At 49.9% G+C, this 15612-nt stretch overlaps 1 protein-coding gene and 1 long non-coding RNA gene across 2 annotated transcripts in view; one reads left to right on the top strand and one right to left on the bottom strand.

Moving 5' to 3' along the window:
* Positions 1–15612, bottom strand: part of LOC144931648 (uncharacterized) — a 106358-nt gene that overhangs the window by 45748 nt on the left and 44998 nt on the right. The gene's annotated exons all lie outside the window — the stretch shown is intronic.
* The window catches only part of LOC144931324 (MFS-type transporter SLC18B1-like), a 78636-nt gene that overhangs the window by 28404 nt on the left and 34620 nt on the right, over positions 1–15612 (top strand). Inside the window, exon 6 of the mRNA XM_078855125.1 lies at positions 844–1003. Coding sequence (XP_078711251.1) covers positions 844–1003 — 160 coding nt within the window. The remainder of the gene's footprint in view (positions 1–843; positions 1004–15612) is intronic.

Here is a 15612-nt window from a genome sequence, read left to right as displayed (position 1 = left end):
ACACAGGATTTTCCGTGTAACAAATAAGCGCTGATTGATTAATTCCGCTTCACGCTGCTTGCACTGCTGCTGCTGCATACACTCAAGGTGGCTGGCTCTCTCCGATGAGTTTTCGGGTTGTGCCGCGCGATGTCCGACGTTTTGCTCCACGTGCTCGGAGCTTCGATCGATTCCCAAACGGCACGCGGCAGCAACTCGAAATCACGCCGGAGAGCTGTACGGCACGACTGCGGAAATCTCAACCGAAACTTAAAGGTGGCTTCACAATGAATCGCTCAACACGTGTAACGGAACGACCAATTGAGCCTCACACTCAGGTGATGTCACAGGGGTGTAGAGTTACATTCGATCGGTTGAACTTTATTCGTGTTCTCGTTGCTTTACTTCACTGCTCCGCTTCGTCTTGCCATTTTGCTTTAGCCATTTTTGGATGGCCCAGGTCACGCACGCTAATTAACCCATTCCCATTCCGATGACGTATGTGTACGTCATCCGTGTGTACGTCATCGGTCTTTATTCCAATTCTGCTCCGATGACTTACGCGTATGTAAAAGGCCATGCGGAAGGGCGTGTTGCACAGTTTGGCGGCAGCTATCATAGAGTGCGGTCGTGTCGCTACAGTTCTCTGCGGTGAGTATAACGCTTTAAAAAACAGCGAAGCTACGCCTCTCTAAATAAAATTAACGCTCACCGTTTGCACGTTCCGAGATTCAGCGGTGAATGGGAAACCCACCCCATAACTTTCAGTCGTCTTGGAATGGGAAAGGCTTACACTCACCCGGTTCAACGAAGCAATGTTGACCAGCGCAATCTAAACCCTGTGTTGTCTGTTGAGGGGCGCAGGGAATGGTGGAGATTTTCAATGGCGTGGGCATGCTGCTGGGGCCACCCCTGGGCGGACTGCTGTACGACGCGTGGGGCTACGAGGTGCCCTTCGTGGCGCTCGGCTCCACGCTGCTGCTGCTCCTACTGCCGCTAAGCCTGGGCGTCCTGCCTCGTGATGGTGAGGGGCACGCTATACCTTGTGCACATCCAGGGCTGGGCCATACACAAACTGTATAAATATTTTATTTTTATTTTCTGTATGTACGTATGGATGTTGAACTTCCATAAGAGGTTTTTTTGGGTTAGGTCACGTAAATATGAATGTGTCGTTAAACCCGCCACCACCCGACACAGCCAATTAGTAAATAAAACATGCCTATTCGTTATCAGTTCAGCACACGGGTTTGTTGGAGAGTAAACCCACACAACATTTACAACGACGTTTCGCTGGTGATTAGCCTGATGAAGCTGGTTGTAATCACCAGTGAAAGTCGTACTTGAATTGTAAATGTTGTGGGTTTACTATGCAACACACAAGCGGCGTACTGAAGTAGTAACACATTGGCACGTTTTGTTTCCGTGACAAACCTTACTAATTGGCTGTTTCGTGTGGTGGCGGGTTTAACAACACATTCATATTTACGTGATGTAATCCATAGCTTCACTCTTGTTACTTATGTTCTCCACAACGACACTATTGATTATGTTGTGTTTTGTATTCTATCGTTTGGCCTCGCTATAAATGCCGTTAATTACAATCACTCATCACCGTACGTAGCCAAACGTGCTAATCGGAGTTGTGTGGGGTGGGGGGGTCAACAAACTAACTACAAAAAGTAGTTTTTAAGAAATTAGTTTTCAATCTATAGTTTTACCAGGTAAGGCCCACTGAGCTATGCAGCTCCTTTTCAGAGGCGACCTGGTGGCAAATGATAGCTCAATTAAGTGGCTTATCACGTGGAAATATATAGCGGTCACATAATCTAAACGCACGTTTCTAAATGTGGAGGGGAAAAAACTGAGGACCCGGAAAAAAATTCACACGGCCACGGGCAGAGAGAGACATTCAATACTCCAAATATAGGGGCATCGTCAGGGTCGGGATCGAACCCATGATCTCATGTATACCAGACGAGGGAGATAACATCTCGCCACCTCAGCGCCCACTCAAGGGGGACCATGGGAAAGGGTGGGTGGCAAGGCGCTTGTTTAATTTGCGTTTGTATAGCCAGGTGAGAAACCAAGAGACCCAGATGGGTCCCATTTGCAAGAGTGACCCAGGTTGGCAAAATTACAAAATTTAAAGCAAATTATGAGTAAGTTCAGAGATCAAGCGAAGAGAAATCAGAGCAACAATAACTGTGTCCTGTAGAAAATCGAACATTTCTCAATGTTGAATAATACATTTGCTGTAGAGCAAATTGACTAAGGCAGTTTCTTTTAGACCTGATTATAGTAATAGTACAAATGAAGTTACAAAAAGCTACAGATATGTAAATAAACAAAGACATAATGAATGTGAATCATGTTAAAATTACAGTAAGCCACTGGGTAATTAACGGCATGTTTAACTTGAAAGGCATATAAGCCAGGCATGGAGGAACAGTGCAGAGGGCTTTCCTGGGCTGCATGAGAGAGAATTCCTGGAAAGAACCAGGAATTGTGTTTTCCGCTTGCGACACGCGGCACGATGTTCGCTCACCCTTTGGTAGATAGAGAACGACTCAAAGGCGCGAGGAATCGCAGACACGCGGGAAGGCAGCCATGCGGCGAGCCGGTGCCAACAATTGCCCAAGCTCTACGGTCCCTTACATAGTAAGATGTTGCAGCAATTGATGAGTGTTTACACATGTGGGAGTAAGTCGGAGCACCCGGAGAATCCCACGTGTGTGAGGGGGCAACACTCTATCCCGTACTGATGGAACAGATGGAAACCAGTCCACGTTCTGCTGTACCGCCGTCTCTTGGCAACTCATTGAGTTTCGCAACTTTTGTGCGATAATCCACCAACCCTCGCTGCTGCTGCCTCTGCAGTGCTTCATTACAGGCAGCCACGTGCAGCGCAGCCACCGCCACCGCAAAGAAATAAAAAAAAACTCAAAACAAGACATTGTCAAGGATTTCTGGGCACTCAGCAAAAGGATGTCTTGGTTATGAATAGAAATTACTTTGGGAATGCTTGGGTAAGTGATTTTTTTTTATATGTGGGTGGGGGGGGTATATATATTTTTGTGATCACTTACAAAACGTTTGTTTCCGGTTTTAAACACGAGGGTGGCAGCGCGCGTATATATCTCCAACGTAGCGGAGCGTGACCGCAGCCCAAGGGCATCCTCCTCCATGCGGCCGGGGGGAGAAGCGAGCGTGGCTGTGGGAATCCCATTAAAGACCACGACGGAAGATTATGACAAGTTTGCACGATTACAGTGAGTCATCTACGTGCAAAATTGCACCCTAAGTTTTAGCCCACTGGCCTGAACCAGGTAATTGGCTCGGATTCCACCTCCGGTTAGCACGGTTGGCTGCGTGCGGTGTGAAAGAAGTTCAACATGCACGTTCATTCCTTGCCCAGTGTAAACACCGGCGAGATGTAAACGTAACCACGTACTGCGGCCTGTGGCCCAAGCGCTTGCGGGTGATGCGTCGCCTACCGGCGAGCCTCGTGCGCACGACAGGGGACGACGGAGTGTCAGTGCCGGATTATCCCAGTAGCAAAAGTAGCTACATATGCTACGGGCCCCACACTCTCAAGGGCCCTGGGCTAAATGCTTTCAAGCTATTAATTCCGGTTCAGTGATTCTGCACTTGCTCTATTGCTACAGTACTATACCGCCTTCAACTTTTATGAACGACTGGGTGTTTAAGGTTAGCGATTTGTCGTATTATCTGGCTGTATAGCAAATGAAAAAATACAATTACTTTACTATGCAAGTAAAAAATGTAGTGGTTTCAATGTTTTATATATATATTTATGTAGGGCCCCTTTATAACATCATGCTACAGGCCCCGCTTTAGCTGAATCCGGAACCACAGAGTGGCTGTGCTGTGCGGCGTGGCAGGGAGCGTAGGCTTGGGAATGCATCTACGACTTCAAGAGGTTTCTTTCCTTCACAGCAGTCGCCAACAGCATGCATGTGTAGTGACATCGGGGATGTCGGGGATGTCACTGTATGGTGCTGGCCCGGAAGGGCCGTGCCGTTCGATGTTCCTACATTGTGGACAGCACCGTGTGGGTGGCTGTGTGTAATACTAGCCCCAGCGGGGCTTGGTGAGCACTGGGATAGCGCGGGCACCACGCACAGCGTGTGGTGGGGGCTCCCACGAGGGGGCGTGGGTGAGCGTCAGCCCAGGGGCAGGGTTGCCCCAGGCCATGGCACTCTGGTTGACCCCGTAGACACGTGATCCGGAGTGTCCACACAGAGGGCCCCAGGTGGGGGGGACTAGGGGGTGATCACGTGTCCGGGGAGAGTCCTTGAGAAGGATCAAGAGGGAACGAGAATGCTCGAGAAGGCGGGCGGGCCGAGGGCGGAGCGGCCCCAACCATAGGGGGATATAAGGCGGGTCCCGGAGAGGGACCGGGGTCTCTTCTTTCGACAAGCTGGAAGCTCGGGGTCTCAAGCTGGAAGTTGGTCTTATGAGGAAACCACGTGGTCGGAGACCCGGGTGAGAGTCCGACCCTTGGTAGCAGTAACTCCTCTGTATAGGGTAGTTAGCTGGGTGGTCACCACCCTAAGCTATATCTGGTAATGGGGCAGTTACCCCTTTGTGTTACGGTGTTACAATAAATGTGTTGCCTCTAAAACAAACAACGTCTGCGACTCAGTTGGACTCATTACACATGTGTAACAAAAGACTCCGTTAGGCACTGCTGGTCTCCGTTGGTCTTTTATTCAAGTTCTTTCTCCGCACCCCGCTGGTCTCCTCCGCGGACCAGCGTCGTCTCGCGCGCGCCCCGCACGCGCTTCCTCCTCAGCTCCTCCACTCTTCCTCACACCCCGCTGGTCCTGACAAGGGACCAGCGTCTCCTCTCGCGTGCCGTGCACGCTCCTCTCGCGTGCCGCGCACGCTCCTCCGTTAGCTCCTCCTCGAGCGCGCCCCACATGCTCTCTCCCGTCAGCTCCTTCTCGCGTGTGCCCCGCACGCGCTCTCCCGTCAGTCGCTCCGCTCCTTCCCGCTCCGCACACCGCTGGCCGATGGTGTGCCTAAGCCTCATCAGCCACGTGGCTGATGGCGCGGCGGCCACCCAACGTGGTCCCGCTTCTTCACTCCAACAACTGACCCTGATCTCTTCCGGGCTCCCACTTATATCCTCTCCCGGCTGAAATAGGATAAAATAATGCGAGCGACGGCAACACACTCAGGAATCACAACCGACACAACGGAGAGCACAAAACGACGAACCCAATCAACGAAAGAGAAGGGAATAGGATCCGGTACGGAACCGTGCAACAAGCAAGAAGAATTAAGGAATGGAAGGCAATGCACAACAACGGTAACTGACACGCAAGAACGGCAGACGCGCATAAATCAAAAATCCAGTGTCTTAGAGCGTGTCTGTGTTGCTGGTCCATCTGCCTGGCTCAAGTCCAACTTCAGAGAACAACTGGTAGAGCAGGAGTGACGAACAGGCGCTCTACTCCCCCTTCAAGTCCACATCCGGTTAGTACAACCGGTGACACCCAGTGTGGCAGGCGCCGAAGATCTGTGACGAGAAGGAGAACCCAACCCCCCGAGGCACAGCACCACGAAACGGCACATCCGCATGTCGTACACGACAGCCACCCAGCCCCAGGGTAGTGGAGATGATCATAATCCGCCCGGCGTAAGGAGAAAACCAATAAATACACAAAAATCGACACGATGGATGTCCCAGTATCTACATTTTAACAAAAAATATTATTTACACGTGACAATAAAAATTTTCCTGCTCTTGCCCATCAGCAGTCCTCCCTTGAGAACCAGCACAGACATCTCACGTACACAGCATCTACCCACTGTCACTCTCAACACAGCCGCCGGCCGCACACCCTCGCATGGAGAGAGCAACGCTCCCCAGCGGCAACATTTAACTTGCCTTCGCCCGCACCGTGGTCGTCCAACCACAGCAACGTCCACTGGCCATCCACTCGGCCAGTGCAATTTCGGGGACGAGACAATGGCACATCGCAAAGACTCAGCCACGCTCAATCTCGTACTATCCCATCACCAATGGACACACCCCGGCATCTTATAGTCTGACGCTTTACAGACAAAGGAAGGTTCATCCCTTGGCAAGGCCAGACGCCATCGACCCCCCACGGGGCAATGTTTCCTAGCCAATATCTTGACGATATGGAGTCGCACTCCCCAACACGCATTCTGAACAACTTAGGCTTACTATCACCAATAGGCTGAACCCGCTGTCCAGCATGTGTCCTCACTGCCGTCCTAGCAATCACCCCGGACCCGTCGCATTCCGCTAACCTAGGCCATATTCCATTTACTTGAACCCCCACAATATCCATATCCCCGAAGGACCAGTTCCCCTATACATTCAATACCGTTATAACCCAGAGTGAAACAAGTCCATGGCCCTTCCCGCTGGAGGACCCGCAAGGGGAATCCCTGCCCCATGTTAGCCAGGTCTCACCGTTCGCTGCAACGTAACGGAACCCCTACTCCTGAATTCTGTGAGCCTCCGGCCCACCAGGTTAAACAGTCTGCCACCGCACGACGGAACCCCGACTCCACGAGCCATATGAGCACATGGTCCATTAGCTTGAGACATACTACGGAGTGTCTCGCTTCCGGGCTGTCAGGTCAGCCCTCGGCCATAGCACGATGTGACCACAACTCGTGCATCACCCACTCAACAATGGCAGGCATATACTGGTGAAATATTTGCCCCAGAATAGAACCCAGCCAGCATCTCAGTCCCAAAATGCTGGTGCAATGACACGCCCCCCCTTAGTCAGACACGGGCCACTATGCTCCTGTTACCCCGATGGGCGCCAACACGCCAGCATTGCGCACAACACGCAATGCACGCCCACAAGTTAGAGCGCAACACGAGAGTCAAGGGATGAGATCCATAACCGCATCCCCGCGGCTCGACGTGTATACTTAAAATGGCGACGGCACGTGCGAAGCGCCCTACCGAGGTTTCCCGCACGCGCTCAAAATGGCGGCCCCCTGCGCCAAGCGCATCCCCGCGATTTCCCGCGTTAGCCAAAATGGCGGCCCAACGTGCGACCACTTCGGCAGTTTTTCCCGTGCGTGCACCCCAGCTGCCCCTTGCTGGGGGTCACAACACACATCCCCTGTCACGTTTTAACAACCCCCAACGATACGACGCATCGCCGCAGCTCGCTGCGCACAGCAGTCGTATCGGGGAAATTTTTTACCCAATAATTGACCAAGACACATTGCTCATACACACCAACTCGCAATGCAACCCCTGGCCGCACGCAATCAACGGAAAGAGCGACGCCCCTTGGCGGCAATTTACGGCCCCATCACCCTTGACGGCAGAGCCACCAACAACGCCCTCATCCCTCAACATTCGCATTTTTCTATGAACACATATGCAATCTCGTATGCACGAACACCCATACAACCAGAAATTAGGGTCCCCCAACGAATTGACCAATTTCCGAACAGGTACGCACAACTAATGACAATCCCGAACCCAATGGTCAGAACAATGCACCGCACTCCGTATCCGTACAGAAAGACAGTCTATACAGTACGTGCAGTCAGCATATCGCGATTACAAGCAGCAAAGTTCCACACAGGTCGTACATTATGCACAATCGCAAGCAGAGCTGCAGGCAGACAACACACCGTCAACCCTGTCGTACCTTGCAGCAAAAAAAATCATCAAAATAAACACGTCGCACACGGCAACCCACGGGATGGTAACGGGCTCGGGACACTCGACGCAACCGAATTAATAATTAACTTCGCCATCAAGATAACATCCCCATGCCGCAACGCATAAACACTATTTGACACAGAGCAAACACAAGCAGACAGCGCGTCCATCCTCAACACACACACACAGCCCGAACCGCGTTCCGCAATCTCGAGCCATAAACAATCGCACCCCGGCACATGCAAGATGGGTGAGGTGTGTGTTAGGGCCGGGTGCGTATCGTCTTGACTTGCCCGGGGCTGCGGCGAGCAGAGGACGGCAGGGTGGTGACTTGAGACATCTCGAAGAACTCGGACGGTGAGCGCGGCGTCCTCTTGCGACTGCTCCGGTGTCTCGCACACGAGCCAGGGCGGGGGTGCTCCCCCGTGGTTCCGGCGCTCTCTCGTTGAAGGTGGTGAAGCCGCGATGTTCAAGATGGCGGCGGCCCTGCCACGTGGTCTCTGGAGGACGTGTGCCGGCGGCCGTCTCTTCGTCGTCGGAAGACGTAACAAGTGGGTTACGCTTTTTCAAGTTCTCGGCCATCTTTCTTGACGTTATTCTGCTTTGAAAAAGTCCACTTCTGACTCCAGTGTAACAAAAGACTCCGTTAGGCACTGCTGGTCTCCATTGGTCTTTTATTCAAGTTCTTTCTACGCACCCCGCTGGTCTCCTCCGTGGACCAGCGTCTCCTCTCGCGTGCTGTTCACGCTCCTCTCGCATGCCACGCACGCTCCTCCGTTAGCTCCTCCTCGCGCGCGCCACGCACGCGCTCTCCCGTCAGTCGCTCCGCTCCTCCCTGCTCCGCACACCGCTGGCCGACGGTGTGCCGAAGCCCCATCAGTCACGTGGCTGATGGCGCGGCGGCCACCCAACGTGATCCCGCTTCTTCACTCCAACAACTGACCCCGATCTCTTCCGGGCTCCCACTTATATCCTTTCCCCCACGTGACCCTGACTTCTCCCCTTCCGGATCGTCAGATCTCGCCTTCCCATACTGCCCTGCTGGCTCCACCCCCATTCACCTCGCTTTCCATTGGAGCCGAGGTGAACGGCGGCCCCTCCCACACGCCCCCCATACCGGGCTCCGCCCCCCAATACCCCGGGCTGTGTGATTGGGCCAGAGCCCAGCAGCAACTCCATTTACGCTCGCATTACATCTGTATGTTGGAAAACTCTTAAAGCTGTACTTTTTGACCGAGCGATAATTACCCGTTACAAGGAGCTACGTGGTAGAATTTAGTGTTTTTTTTCTCCTAATTTATAACAACACCCACACACCGTTTGCCTGTTAAATTACTTCCCGAAGTAAAACTGGAGTTTCACGACACATTTCTATATTTTCGCGATCTAACAAAAAAAAAAACCTGTATTATAGATGATATGTGTTAAACAAACTGGAGTTTATTCTCATGCTCTGCCGTCGTTTCTCAAATACCCCCCTACACTTTCCTTCACCGCATTGTTCGCCCAGTCTAATGCTGCTCACTACTTCTATGCGACACGAACCGATTGTATTTTGCCAGGTGAAGCCCTTCGAGCGATTAGCTCTTTTTCAGAGGTGACCTGGCCACGCATTATAGCTCATTCAAGTGGCTTATAATCACATGCCGGAATTGATAGTAGCAGCCAAATATAAACGAAACACGTGTTTCTAAATGTGGAGGGCAATACCGGAGAAGTCCAAGAAGAATGCAATAACAATAACAACGATTAAAGCCAGAAACAGTAATAGTTACACTCACAGTACAGGTACATTCTAATCGAATTACAGGAGAAGCCAATGAAATGAATGTACCGTCCTGGGAAGACTCACAGATTTCTCCAGGACAGCTGCCCTCAAACGGAGGATACGCCTGGGTTAACCGGGACATGTGGCAACCCCTAGCCACAGTGGGGTCAGCGAACGGGCGGTGGCTATGTGAGCGTCCGTTGCCTGCGGTAATAATCGCCAGGGTTGGAATTGAACCCACGGCCTCCTGCGGAGCATGCGAGGGAGATAACATCTCCTTGCATTTGTATGCTTTATGAATGCAATGTGCATCGCACTGTAAACACCTTGTTAAGGTCGCCCACCATGTTAGATGAAGATTGACAGCAACGAAGCTATATTTGATAAAGTGAAAATTTGTTCTTGGTGAAAGCTTAGTGTTGACTCATTATGAGTGAGTCAGATTTTTGGGTCGGATTGCCATGCAAATAAAACTTTGAGTCGTAAACCCTCCTCCACCCGACACAGCCGATGAATGAAATTGTCCCGTGATGAACAAACGTTGTTATTCACAACTTTCTATCCGCAATTTTGGCTATCCGTGAATTGCATCTGGAACGCTACATGACGACTGCATGGAGAGAGAGAGAGCGAGATAAAGAAAGTGATGAGATTAAGTGATCCTATAAAGGTAATTTATATACTCTTATTTAATACTTTAATATTAATTTTTATTTACATAGTGTTTATTATTTTAAAAACAATGTGTTATGATCATTTTCACGCAGTTAATAGCTTATTTACGTATTTATTTAAGGTAATTAATTAAAGAGATAGGTTTCGTAGGCCAATATCATTATCTGTGTAGTGTGCTATTTACGTGCATCTCCGGAACGTATCCCCTCATCGTGAATAATGAGGGAACACTGCACGCATATTCTCCGAATCCAATTTGACACAAACAAAAAATCAATTACGAATAATAACATTGGTTGCGAAAGCTCTCGTGTTCAATTTAGAGTTATCATCAGTTAATGTTGGTCAGCGGATCATCATTTAGCGCTTTATATTTTTGCATGTTTTATGTTCAGTCGCGTATAAGGCGCCGAGTTTACGTGTTTCTCTTGCGTTTTCTATCATGACATCGCGTACAACATTTTTAACTGAAATACACAACTATGCGAAGGACAAAGTGATAATGCTTGAGTTCATAATAATGTTTATCTTTACAAGAGGATCCTATTTTGGATGATTGACCAAAGTCGGTGGAAATTGTAGTGCCCATATAACACCCCCGAACACAATGGGATATCACTCAAACCTTTCAGGGGTAGGTCAGCAACCTACTTTCTGCACTATGGGCTACCCATGTCTCCCATAGAAAAACGAAACATCTCTTCAACTAACCCTCTACTGGTTTCTAAATGAACATTTACCAACCGCGTCTCACCGAAGAGATTCATGTAGATTAATGTGATTTCCAATTCCTCTCTATGCAAGAAACTTATTTCAGAAAACAAATAACATTTTCAAAGCCTGTGCCTCAGCTCAAAATGTATGCGGATGTCTTTCCGATGCCCTTGAAAGCCACGCCAATTAGAACCGTGCACGCGGGCAATATTCTTTGAGAGAATTCGTCAAAACGCGATGGGCCGTAATTCCCCAAAGCCTGCAACTCTGGCCACGGAGATGTGGCGGCTAATCCATTTAGCCGACTGTGCCGCTCACGTGAAGGATAATGACGGAAGATGCACGCTCATTGCCGGCGCGTCTCAGAAAATTGGAGGATTCTTTTTGGAAAGGGGCAGCGCTTTCCCTCCCTCCACCCTCAGAATGATTGAGCTGTCCGCGTCATCAAAGCTGAATGGTAGTTCTCAAATGCCTTCTTGGTGCCCTGCCGTGTGGGCTGGGTAAGCGGTTGCGGTTTGCTGTGTGAAAGGACGTATAATGTATGGACGTACGTGTGTGTGTTGAACTTCCTTTGCACCGTACGTAGCCAACCGCGCTAATTGGAAGTGTGTACAATGCTCACTTAAGCATGTGAGCATTGGTATACGGCTACAATTCTGGCAATATCGCCCGATGACGCTGGATGTAATCACCAGCGAAGCGTCGCCCTCGAAGTGTTGTGGATTTACTCTCCAACACACCGGTGTGCTTTGTTTACGCGAGAAACCCTTACTGTTTGGCAGTGGCGGATGGTTAACGACGCATTTATACTTACGCGATCCAACCAAAAAAATAAACTTTATTATGAATTATTATGAGGCTACAAGGCGGCCTGTAGAAGTGCAGTGTGACGACCATCTCGCAATAACGCGCCCTGGCCAATTCACCCAACGCGGTATGTTTGTGCACGGCGGTGGGCCGGCGTCAACTCTCCATTTTCCATTCACACTTCCGACCAATTATGTAGGAGGATGTCGGTGCGAATTATCGCCTCGTATATGAGTTGAGTTTTCTTCCCGGGCACTTGGGCTTCCTCCCGCATGCACAAATGTCGGGAAAGGAATGGGGGAGTTACATCCCGAGCAGGAACGGGTACTACTGGCACCACCTGAAGGGGCATTTTTTTGTGCTCCTGGTGTATGTATGTGATCAATAAATGCACGCCGCATGTACACATGCAGCCCATTGTCAGCCCACTGCCGGATGAGGGCCTACCCACTCTGTGCGGGTCTTGGGGGGGTATTTGACCATACTTCACCACATTTGCTCAGTGCGGATTGGTGAAGAAATATACTTTAAAATGTGATCACCTTCTGTTGTCACACGCGATTGTCGCACGCGCTTTATATGCAACTATAGACTTCGCAATAAACACGCGTTTAGAGTATTTGGCTGCGACAAATTTCCACATGATAAGCCACTTCGTTGAGCTATCATTTGTAGCCAGGTTGCTTCTGGAAAAGAGCTACGTAGCTCAGTGGGCCTTGCTAAAATAAAAAATAAACTTTATTGTTTAGTTTTAAAACATCAGTCTTTTCCCGCGTCATGCGATACTGACAAGTCACACGTCTACTCGGGGCTTGTGGGCATAATTATTATGACCACAGATGAAAACGTGAGGCTCACTTGAGGCTTTCTTGAGTAAGCGAATGAATGCTTAGGCCACCTTCGATTAGCACGTTCGGCTACGAACGGTTGCGAAAGAAGTCCAACGTGCATGCATACGTACATTGTTAGGAGACGTGGGACGGTCCATCGATTGAAGTTTTGTCACAGCAAACAGGGAGTCGCCACAGCTAAGGAGCAAAAAAACTCTGGCGAGGGTCACGGGAAGGAGGAGGAGAATTTCTTGAGACCGGACGAGGCGAGAGCCGCACCTCACGGCGCCTGTCGCCAGTTGGTGTACCGTCATGCAACTGACAAAGTAATTTTGATAACACTGTGTAACAAAAAGAGATATTTTTTGTTCCTGGGTAGTAAGTGTTATTTCCAAATTGCTTATGCCTCAAAAGTACAGAAAATGGCTATTATTCCCCACAAACTTTGCTTTTGTGACCAGGACAGTGATTTTTCGATTTAAAGCTTTCGTGACTGCAGGGATTCATCTTCTTGGTTCTTTCGGTAAAGTCACGCTGTCGCTTCGACAGACCTGGTTTTCACCTGAGGATGGCTGCTTGTGTTGTGGCCGAAACGTCGTGAGAATTGTTTTATGTTTTATTTTTATTATGTTATTACTTCCCTTCTACGTGACTTTACCGAAAGAACCAAGAAGACAGGACAGTGATATTTAGAAATGTACATATATTCAATGAGAAAACGTGTGCTTTTGTGTCATTTTTTCACGTAAAGTCCTGGTCACAAAAGCAAAATTTTTGAGGAATAATAGCCACTTTCTATACTTTTGAGGCATAAGCAATTAGAAAATAACACTTACTACCCAGGAACAAATATCGTGTTACATAGTGTAATAATAGATTCGTTAAATTTTTTTTATTATAAAGCACCGCTCATGTTGAAATTCCTCGAATCGCCTTACGTAAAAAAAGTATTAAAATCCTACGCTCACAAGCATTGGTGCAATCCAATCGAAATGCAGTAAAAGCCAATGATGAGAATAACTACACTCGCAATACAGATAAAATGAAGAACAAACAACGATCAAAGCCAGAAATAGTATTAGTTACACTCAGAGTGCAGGTAAATTCCAATGGGACTCCTGGAGAAGCCAATGAAATAAATGCAACGCCCTGGGAAGACTCATGGATTTCTCCAGGAAAGCTGCCCTCAAACGGAGGCCGCGCCTGGGAAAATCGGCACAGGTGGCAACCCCATAGCCACGGTGGGGTCAGCGAACGGGCGGTGTCCATGTGAGCGTCCGTCGCCTGCGGTGAGGAACCCCGCGGTGACCTTCGCCTCCCCCGCCTCGGCGCCGCCCGGGGGTGCCGAGGTCGGCGCGGGTTCCTTTCACCCGCTCTGTGCCGTGGGGCGCCTTTTAAACGGCCGTGCTGCGAGAGATATATATATGTCCATATACACACACACGTAAGATTAGGCCTGGCTTTGCGAGGTAAGCTTGCCCCGATAAGAGACAGAGCCCGCAGAAGCTTACACGGGGTGGGGGGTGGGGGGGGTTGGGATAAAATCGTAGCGGGAATTTTGGTGAAATTGACCGGTGCGCTGCGGCGCTGCAGGCGGTCGCGGTAACGGCGCGGAATTAATCCGTGGCGTCAACGCCGGCTCTCTCCCGAACGAAGACCGGGCATTTTTTGGGGTCGCGTCAACTCCGTTTGGTGGAGGATCCAGACGTGTCGATTGTACGTACGCACGTATGTAGCCAATCGTGGTACTCGGGAGGTGCGGAGGAAGGACGACGAAAATTCGAACGTGTATTGCACGTTGGACTTCTCTCGCTCCGTACGTAGCCAACCGATGCTGTTCCAAAAACAAATATTTCTGCTTGTCTCTGCATGGCCCCGCACGGAAGTGAGTACCGTAACCCACTGAGACTGACTGGCCGTTGGGTCTCTCGTTTCCAAATGTTACGGAGAGTTTTAAGTCTGACTTAAATTATCCCCCAACCCCGCTGTAAGTACGGTATTTTGAGGGTGTGATACTGGTATTTGCCGGCTCGCTAATAACCTTATTACAGCTCACGTCACAAGGAGTTTTGATGTTTGCTGAGTAATTTCAGGATCCCAGTGCAATCATTAATAACCAATGCCTCGTAGCAGCAGTGACAAATTATATTGGGGCCCTAATTAAGTGCACTCTCATATGAAATATGAAGCTGGGCTCGGGGAAATTTTTATCTTGGCGAATGTATGGAGGTGGGGCAGTGGTTAGCGCACTGCCCTACGAACACGGCCATCCGACTTTGATTCCCGTTCATGGCCACCGACAGCAGTTATAATCATCTGAACTCCTCCTGGGCCTCCCTTAGGTTGACTCAGCCTCAGATGAGTTCCTGGTGCGATGTTTAAGCATCGCCGCTAAGGAGACAAAGGTGGCCGGGCGTGGTGCTGGCCTCGCACCCCTTCGTGTGCCGTGCCGGCCTTCATAGGCACTACTCCGTGAACAGCACTTGCCCAACATTCTGTTGAGGCTATACGGGGGATCTTTATCTTTGTGTCCATGTGCACCCGCTTGACGTATTAACACAAACAACTGCTGAGGTGTTTAGTGCGCGTGCATGAAATAAACATGGGGATGGTCATGAATAGGGCATGCCGAGTTATACCACGTACATTTGCAAGTCTAAATGTAATCTATTTCGTTGCGTGTATGCGAAGGAGGTTGCGTTAGCGTGCAACGCTAGGGTGCGGTTGATGAGGTGATGCTGCTCGTACTCTTGCGGTCGGTTATGTTCAACGCGCCTCTCAGCTCTCGGCTCTCTTCGGTTTTAATTAGGTCAGGAGAACTCAAGAGAGCAGGATCAAGTCTCATTTGCAAAGAGTGACCTGGGGCATTCGTCTGCGTATGGTCCCATTTGAGTGATTTTCAGGTAATTGTCGAATTTAGCAAATTTGGACGGTGATGCTGGCACACGTGGCCTACCCACCCGTTTTTTTTTAAATGACAACGCGGGATGTTAAACCGTCCACTGCGTAGCAGACGGCACCGAGTCGTTGTTGGTGACTGCACCCCCAGTGTTAATGGGGAGCCACGGTGGCGAGATGTTAACTACCTCGCCTGGTATGCAGGAGGTCGTGGGTTCGATCCCGACCCTGACGCCTGGTGC

This window comes from Lampetra fluviatilis, chromosome 4 (assembly GCF_964198595.1).
Source record: "Lampetra fluviatilis chromosome 4, kcLamFluv1.1, whole genome shotgun sequence".
Classification (NCBI taxonomy): domain Eukaryota; kingdom Metazoa; phylum Chordata; class Hyperoartia; order Petromyzontiformes; family Petromyzontidae; genus Lampetra; species Lampetra fluviatilis.
Note: the sequence above shows the minus strand (reverse complement) of the source record. Positions and strands in the feature narration are given on the sequence as shown.